This window comes from Microtus ochrogaster, unplaced genomic scaffold (genome assembly GCF_000317375.1).
Source record: "Microtus ochrogaster isolate Prairie Vole_2 unplaced genomic scaffold, MicOch1.0 UNK15, whole genome shotgun sequence".
Lineage (NCBI taxonomy): Eukaryota > Metazoa > Chordata > Mammalia > Rodentia > Cricetidae > Microtus > Microtus ochrogaster.
In genome coordinates, this window is record NW_004949113.1 from 70,949 (window position 1) to 80,250 (window position 9,302).

The 9,302-nt window shown below is 36.7% G+C and overlaps 1 protein-coding gene across 1 annotated transcript in view; it reads left to right on the top strand.

Annotated features, from left to right (window-relative positions):
* The window catches only part of LOC101990476 (vomeronasal type-2 receptor 116-like), a 64,303-nt gene that overhangs the window by 54,117 nt on the left and 884 nt on the right, over positions 1–9,302 (top strand). Inside the window, exon 6 of the mRNA XM_026789174.1 lies at positions 9,232–9,302. Within this exon, the coding sequence (XP_026644975.1) occupies positions 9,232–9,302 (71 nt within the window). The remainder of the gene's footprint in view (positions 1–9,231) is intronic.

Genomic DNA, 9,302 nt, shown 5'->3' on the forward strand with positions numbered 1-9,302 from the left:
CTATGTTCAGCAAGTCCGGTTTTATCCCATGCTTTTTCAGACTCAGGCCAGCTGGCCTTGGTGAATTCCCGAAAGAACATCCCCATTGTCTCGGAATGTGGGTGTACCAGGAGGTGACATTTATTAATTGTTCCTCTCAGCATCTGTGCGACTGGGTTATACTTAGGAAGTGATCTCCCGTGTTAATGCATTCAAGTATACTTCCCACTTTCTGTTCTATGAAGTTCAGTGTGGTTGGTTTTATTTTGAGGTGTTTGATCCATTTGGACTTGAGTTTTGTGCATGGTGATAGATATGGGTCTATTTTCATTGTTCTATTTGTTGATATACAGTTTTGCTAGCACCATATGTTCAATATACTTTCATATTCCATTTTACATTTTTTACTTCTTTGTCAAAATTCAGTTGTTCATAGGTGTGTATATAATGTCCTAAGTCACAAAACAATCCCATACCAGTTTAGAATTATGGATAATACAAGGGTTGTTTATTTAAGGGGAAAACTTGCAGATTACTGTTCTAGATAACAGTCCTCTGAGCAAACAGGAACAGAGTCTAGCATCTGGAAGTAGGAGCCAGAAGCAAAAGACCAGGCATATGATTACTGCTGCTTTTTACATATAAGAGACCATGCCCAAGTGGGCTGGTATCTTAAAGGCTATTGGTTGAATGAGCAGAATGTGCTCCCATAGCACTTCCTCCTTTTGTTTAAGAGAGTTCCAAACCCAATACAAAACTATATACACTAGGAACAAATATCAAGTATAATTGGAATTACAACTAGCATAAACAATTTTAAGCAAGTAGTATATGCTAAAGATTTTAATAAACATTCTATCCTATGAACTCTAAGTCTTGTATAGGAAACAGCTTGGCTAGATTATAAGAGTACAGTAACTATGACTATCTAATCTTCAACCCTGTCAAACCCCCTGAGAAGGGAGATAATATTACTTGAGCAGACAGGAAGTACAATAAAGTAGTTTCCAAAGCGGGCAATTAGCTAACTGAGCAATCACCCAACGTGGAATCAACCAACTCTGGGTAAGGCCTAGAGTAACAGACCATTTTCAGAGGCAGGAAATTTTTCAAAACTGTCTTACCCTGTCTTGGCAAGATTTGACAGTCCTGCTTATCTATTTATGGATACTATGTAACTTGTCAGTGGTTGAGGCATTATTAGTTCCTTGCCCAAAGGTCAGTTTTGAAAAAAAAAAAAAAAAAACTCCAAGTGGAATGTCTTTGATTCTCTTGGGAATAGATTGGTGCTGTCAGAAGCAATCATGTCTCATGTCAACAGAAACCTAAATTATTTAAATACCATGTTCCACAGATCCTTGAAGTGGTTGAAGATTACCTACCTAGACAGCATACAATCTCTATGTATCTAAAGAACCTAATTGATCTGACTGTATGTACAACAAACATGAACAACTATTGACCTATAATAATTAATACCTGTATAACTTAAAGAATAAAACTTCATGTCAGAATATTAAATAATCTATAAACAAATGCACAACAAATGTGAACAATGACTCAAAATGTAAACAATCTATAAGTGTCTTGATCAGAGGTATAAGTAACATATAATGCATAATGAAAATAAATCCTAAAAGTTGTATCAATATACAAAATGTTCTAAACATAGGTAGAAACATGCATATATACAATCTGACAAAATAATTTTGCATAGATGTACAAATGTAAACAAAAGAAACAAATATAATTTAAACTTGTATCAATATACAAAAAATATACCAATGTAAATTATCCATAAATAATAGCTCATGAGTATTCACTCTATTACCCACTATTACTATCCACAACCTCTTTTTGAACAAACATAGTTTTCACCCCAACCCTCTATCTAGTACAAGTAATAATCAACAACCCATAAACAGTGTTCCCAACCCTATGAACAAACTTTTTGGGGATGGGGCATCAGGGTGAAGTGCTATGGGACAATGGTTTGTACCTGTCAATTGTATTTTTATAAAATGCTGATTGGCCAGTAGCCAGGCAGGAAGTAGAGTCAGGGAAATGAGAACTCTGGGAAGAAGGAAGTCCTAGTCTTCCCTTGTGACCCAGCCACAGAAGAAGCAAAATGTGACAGCCTTGCCGAATAAGGTACCAAGCCATAGGGCTAACATGGACAAGAATAATGTTATAAGAGTTAAAAATAAGTCTAAGCTAATAAGCCAATCAGTTTATAATGAATGTCGAACTCTGTGTGATTTCTTTGGGACTTAACGACTGCAGGAATCAGGCAGGACAGAAACCTCAGACAACAATTGGCGTCCACGTGTACAACTGCATCCACAAATCCTAAGAGAGCTTGGGAAGTAATACTACAGAAAAGAATAGAGTTGAGCATGACTTATTGATAGCAGTAGTTTCTCTGGTGGGCTCTGCTTGCTAGAGGCAAGCACTCTCATTTAAGAGAGACTTCCTAACTCAGCTTTAGCTGTAAAACCTTACAGCTTTGTTAAAAGGTCGTGCCACAAAACACTTAAATGGTGTTGATAAAAAGTTGACCATATGCTTTTTGGTTTTCAGCCATAGCAGGAAAAAAGCCATGCTATTTTAAATGCTGTCTTTCTGGGCTGTCCTGCCAGTACAAAATCTGACTCTGTCAGGCAGGAGGTCTAGCTACAGAGCATTTGAAAGTGGTTTTTGAGCAGAGTGCTGAAGCTTGCTTGGTGTCAGGGACCTTGAAATGCCATAGAGTTGTAGCAATATACATGATTACAGCTGGTACCTCCACCATGAGGCTGGAATCTCAGAAAGCTAAGCAATGGGCTGGATCCAGCTGTCAAAGCCATACCTTTAATCCTAGCCATATTGCCTAGCAAATTAAAGACTCATGTGGTCAGAAAAAGAGAGATATACAGTAAAGAGAGATTGAAAGACAAAGAAAACCTCTAAATGTTTTACAGTATGTTGAAAATATGTGCAGGCTTGGGAGGGAAAAGAAAAAGGTTAAAGTCCTTAAAATAAAAAAGAAAGAAAGAGAGTAGTTAAGAGTGGTGGCACACACCTTTAATCCCAGCACTTGGGAGACAGAGGCAGACAGAGCTCTGTGAGTTCAAGGACAGCCTGGTCTACAGAGGGAATTCTAGGACAGAAATGATACACAGAGAACCTGTCTCAAAAAGCCAAAAACTTAAAAATAAAAATAAACAAAATAGAGTTTAAAATAAAGTCATGTAAAGATGGAAAACACACAGAGAATCTGGATACTGTATGGTATTATACTCTCTTTGAATTGTTTGAATGCTGAGGAAGGAGCAACAACTGCTAAAAGATATTCATATATAAATGCTGCTGAATTAATCAAGATAGGTATTTTGAAAAACATAGCGGACAATGAGGACTACTGAAAACTCAAGAACAATGGCAATGGGTTTTTTATCCTACTGCACGTGCTGGCTTTGGGGGGGCCTGGGCAGTTTGGATGCTCAACTTACTGAACCTGGATGGAGGTGGGCGGTCCTTGGACTTCCCACAGGTCAGGGAGCCCTGATGGCTCTTCGGGCTGATGGGGGAGAGGGACTTGATGGGGGGGGCGGTGGCGAGGAGGAGGCAGAAATCCTCAATAAATAAATAAATTTAAAAAAAAGGAAAATACCTTGACTTCAAAATTGAAGTCAAAAGATATATTACTTTGGAAAAGAGGTTTTTCTTTTGTTTCCACAGAAAATGAGAGGATATGGGTTCATGCTAAGTTAAGAAAAATCAGATTTTATCAAAGAACACCACCTGAGAAATCTCTGATAGGAATGGATGGCCCAGATGTCTGAGTTCTACTTCCAGAACAGATTCAAGATTGCTACCTGAGATGATCAAGCCTCACAGGATAGTCCAGTCATGACTTGATGACAATTATAAATTTTCTTTAGGTCCCTATAAGATTATCAGAGGTCCCAAACAGCAGGAAGTAGCCTGGAAAACTATGCCTACATTCCCAAAAAATGGACTATGGATACTTTCCTTAGTTTAGAATGCTGTTTACAAGATGTTATGCATAATATTCAGGAGAAAAGCTAAACAAAGGATATTAGATTCAGAGTTATGGGTTTTTTTTAAAAAAAAAATGGGAGGGTACTATGGGATAATGGTTTGTACCCTGTCAAATGCTGATTGGCCAGTGGCAAGGCAGGAAGTATATGTGGTACAACCAGGAAGTAGAGGAAGTGCAATGAGAATTTGGGGAAAAAGGAAGTCCTAGTCTGCAGTCATGACCCAGCCACAGAAGAAGCAAGATGTGACTTCTTTGCTGAATAAGGTATCAAGCCACGTGACTAACATAGACAAGACTAACAGGCTAATATAAATTATAAGAGATAATGGGCCGGGGGGCTGGAGAGATGGCTCAGTGGTTAAGAGCATTGCCTGCTCTTCCAAAGGTCCTGAGTTCAATTCCCAGCAACCACATGGTGGCTCACAACCATCTGTAAAGAGGTCTTGTGCCCTCTTCTGGCCTTCAGGCATACAGACAGAATATTGTATATATAATAAATAAATAATTTTTTTTAAAAAAAAAAGAGATAATGGGCCAATCAGTTTATAACTAATATAGGACTCTGTGTGATTTCTTTGGGACTTAACAACTGCAGGAATCAGACAGGACAGAAACCTCAGACAACAGGTGGATTAATATCATAGTCTTCATGTGTTTCCATTGATCTGCCTGTCTATTTTTATGCCAATACCAGGCTGTTTTCAGTACTGTAGCTTTGTAGTAAAATTTGAAGTCGGGGATTGTGATGCCTCCAGAAGTTCCATTACTGTAAAGGATTATTTTGGCTATCCTGGATTTGTTGCCCTTCCATATAAAGTTGAATACTGTTCTTCAAGGTGTGAAGAATTTTGCTGGAATTTTGATGGGCATTGCATTAAATTTGTAGATTACTTTTGGTACAATTGGCATTTTTACTACATTAATTCTACCTACCCAACAGCATGGGAGATCCTTCCATTTTCTGTTGTCTTCTTCAATTTCTCTCTTCAAAGATTTAAAGTTCTTGTCATATTGTTCTTTCACTTATTTAGTTAGAGTTACTCCAAGATACTTTATGCTATTTGTAGCTATTATAAAGTGTGATGTTTCTCTGATTTTTTTTCTTGGCCCATTTATTATCTGTTTAAAGGAGGGATACTGATTTCTTTTTGAGTTAACTTGTATCCTGCTACATTACTGAAAGTGTTCATAAGTTGGTAGTGGTTCCTTGGTAGAATTTTTGGTTGCTTATATAAACTATCATACCTAATTTCCAAATATCAAGAGGTTGATTTCTTTTTGTTTTTGTTTTTTGATTTGTGTTTCCTTAATCTCCTTTTGTTTTCTTATTGCTCTAGCTAGGACCTCAAGAACTATCTTGAATAGATATGGAGAGAGTGAACTGCCTTGTCTTGTTCCTGATTTCTGTGGGATAACTGAGTTTCTGCCCATTTAGTTAAATGTTGGCTGTTGGTTACCTCTATATTGCCTTTATTATGTTTAGATATGTTCCTTTTATCCCTGCTCTCTCCAAGACTTTTATCATGAAGGGATGTTGTATTTTGTCAAAGGCTTTCTCAGTATTAAATGAGATGATCATGTGGTTTTTATTATTTTATTATTTTTATTAGTTTATATGGTGGATTATGTTGACAGGTTTTCATATGTTGATTAATCCCTGCATACCTGGAATGATGGCTACTTTATCATGGTGAATGATTTTTCTGCTAGGTTCTTCTGTTCAATTTGCCAGTATTTTATTGAGTTTTTTGCATCACTGTTCATGAGTGAGGTTGGTATGTAATTCTCTTTCTTAGTAATGGCTTTGTGAGGTTTGAGTAATTGTAGCCTCATAAAAAGAGTTTTATAATGTTTCTTCTGTTTCTGTTGTGTTGAACATTTTAAGGAGTATTGGTATTGGTATTAGTTCTTTGAAAATCTTTCAGAATTCTGAGCTGAAACCATCGGGTCTTGGGGTTTTTGTTTGGTTGGTTGAGAGATTTTTGATAACTGTTTCTACTTTTTTAGCAGCTATAGGTCTATTTAATTTTATTATCTTGTCTTTACTTAATTTTGATAAGTGATATTTATCCAGAAAGTTGTCAATTTCCTTTATGTTTTAATTTTGTGGAGTACAGGTTTTCAAAATATGACCTAATGATTCTTGGGATTTCCTCCATGTCTGTTTTATGTCCTCCTTTTCATTTCTGAGTTTGATAATTTGGACATTCTCTGCCTTTAGGTCAGTTTGGATAAAGGTATATCTATTTTCTTGATTTTCTCAAAGAACCAACTCTTTGTCTCATTGATTCTTTGTACTGTTTTCTTTGTCTCTATTTTATTGGTTTCAACTCTCAATTTGACTATTTCCTGCCATCTAGTTCTCCTGGGTTAGTTTACTTCTTTTTGTTATAGAATTTTGAAGTGCTCTGTTAATTCCCTGGTGTGGGATTTTTCCATCTTTTTATGTAGGCATTTGGTGCAATGAACTTTCCTCTTAAAACACTGTTTTCACTGTGTCCCATAAATTTGGGTATGTTTGTGATCATTTTCATTGAATTTTAGGAAGTCTTTAATCTCTTCCTTTATTTCTTCCTTAACCCATTGGTGAATCAAATGAGCATTATTTAATTTCCATGTGTTTATGCATTTTCTGGAATTACTGGAATGATTGTTGCTGTTGAATTCTAACTTTAAACCATGGTGATTCGATAAGATATGTGAGCTTATTCCAAATTTCATTTCTGTTTTAAGTTTGCTTTGTTACCTAGCATGTGCTCAGTTTTTGAGAAGGTTCCATGAGGTGCTGAGAAGGTATATTCTTTTATGTTTGGATGGAATGTTCTATAAATGTCTGTTAAGTCAATTTGATGCATAACATCTGTTAATTCCTTATTTCTATGCTAATTTTCTGCCTGACAGACCTGTCCAGTGGTGAGAGTAGGGTGCTAAAGTCTCCCACTATTAGTGTATGGGATTTAATGTGTGATTTAAGTTTTAGAAGTTTTTCTTTTACATATAAGGATAAACTTGTATTGGAGGCATAGATGTTCAGTACTGAGATTTCCTCTTGAAAGATTTTTCCTGTGACTAATATGAAATGTCGTCTTTGTCTCTTTTGATTGATTTTAGTTTGAAGCCTATTTTTTTACATATTATGATAGCTACACCAACTTGTTTCTTTGGTCCATTTGATTAAAAAAGTTTTTTCCAACCTTTTACTCTGAAGCAACATCTGTCTTTGAGGTTGAGGTGTGTTTCTTGTATGCAGCAGAAGGATGAATTCTGTTTTCATATCCAATCTGTTAGCCTGAGTAGTTTTATAGGTGAGTTGAGTCCATTTATATTAAGGTATATTGATGACTAATGATAGTGAGCACCTGTTATTTTAGTTTTCATTGTTGGTGATGTTATTGTGTTTGTTTTACCCCTCTTTGGGATTTTCTGCTATGTTACTGTCTGTGTGTTTTTTGATGTAGTAAACTTCCTTGGGTTGGAGATTTTCTTCTAGTCTGAGCTGACATCCATGGTCTCTTAATGTCTGCATAACACTTGACCAGGACCATCTGGCTTTCATTGTTTCCATTAAGAGGTCAGGTGTAATTCTTATCGTTCTGCCTTTGAATGTTACTTGGCCTTTTCCTTTTGCAGCTCTTAATATGCTTTCTTTACTCTGTATGTTTTAGTGTTTTGATTATTATATGACAAGGAAACTTTTTTGATCTAGTCTATTTGGTGTTCTGTAAGTTTCTTGTATCTTTATAGGCATATCTTTCTGTAGTTTGGGCAAGTTTTCTTCTATGCTTCTATGGTGGGAAGCACGGTGGCATTCCGACACACATTGTGCTACAGAGGTAGCTAAGAGTTATTCATTTTGATCTGCAGGCAGCAAGAAAAGAACTGAGTGAAAAGTGTCGAGATTTCAAAGCCCAACCCCTAGTGACACACTTCCTCTAATCAATCTATGGCTATTCTAACAAGGTCATACCGCCTAATAGTACCACTCTCTATGGACTATGGAAAGAACATTTTTATTTAAACCAACACAATCTCCTTGAGCTCTGGAATTAGCTTCTTTATACTTCATGGTGCTCTTTTTCCCTCAAACTGTACATATTATACTTTTCCATGCTCAGCTTGCTCCTTTTTATTGTGCATAAGAGTGATCACTAATAACCATGTAACACACTCATTTTTAAGCTGTCTTGAAATAACCTCTTCCAGGGTCATTAATCCAAAACTCTTCGATTTAGCATCAGGTAGACTTTTGGGGAAAATCAGAAGATACCCAATTCTTCTGCAAAATACGAGAAAAATCTCTAAGCTATTTGTTCATATTCTTTTCCTCTGAAACCTCTTGAGATGGGCCATCAAATCTACACTGTTTGCATCACCACTGCCTTCTATTAGACAGAAAAACATAACCAGAGAAGTCAGTTCACTGGGTAGCTCCATTTGACCCCCATATCTAAAAATACCATTACAAGGAAAGAACTTGAGAAACTTTTTCATAACTCACTAAACTTATATTGAGAGAGAGAGAGAAAGACAGAGACAGAGAGAGAGACAGAGAGAGAGAGTGTCCAGGAGTGTGTGTGTGTGTGTGTGTGTGTGTGTCCAGGAGTGTGGGTGTGCACGTGTCATGGTGCACAGATGGAATTGGAGAGTCAGTCATCACCCACACTCTGCCTGAGATCACATTTCTTCACAGATGCATTAGCCAGGCCAGATGCCCCATGAGCTCCTGGAAAATATTGTCTGTCTCTCATCTTATAGCAGGGGTGAACTGGGATTATGGATGTTTGTGCTACACCATTAAGTTTTTATGTGGGACCTGGGAATCAAGACTCAAATCATCAGGCTTGAGCAACAATTTTTTTACCCAGTGAATCAGCTCTCCACAGCCCAGGAAATATTTCATGTGAATTCAATATTGTGACCAAATTGAAGATGTATATTGTAAGTAAGTATATAAGTTTCATGAAAGGGGAAATAATGATATCAGAATCTTCAAAACAGCACACAATTGATTTAGGAGGAGAAACTTTAGCTTTGTTCATGCCACATTGCAGAAAATACATGGTAGTAATATTATTCCCCATAAAGCATTCTTTCATTTGATGTCTGAAGTAACAAGGGATATCTATTAGGCTAAACTACTCAAGTGAGTGGATAAAGTGGACAAAAGAAAACTAACCTGAAATAACAAATATACATGCTTTCACCAGATGCAGATCAGTGTGTGAAGTGTCTAGATCATCAATATGCCAACACAGACCGAAACCATTGCCTCCAGAAA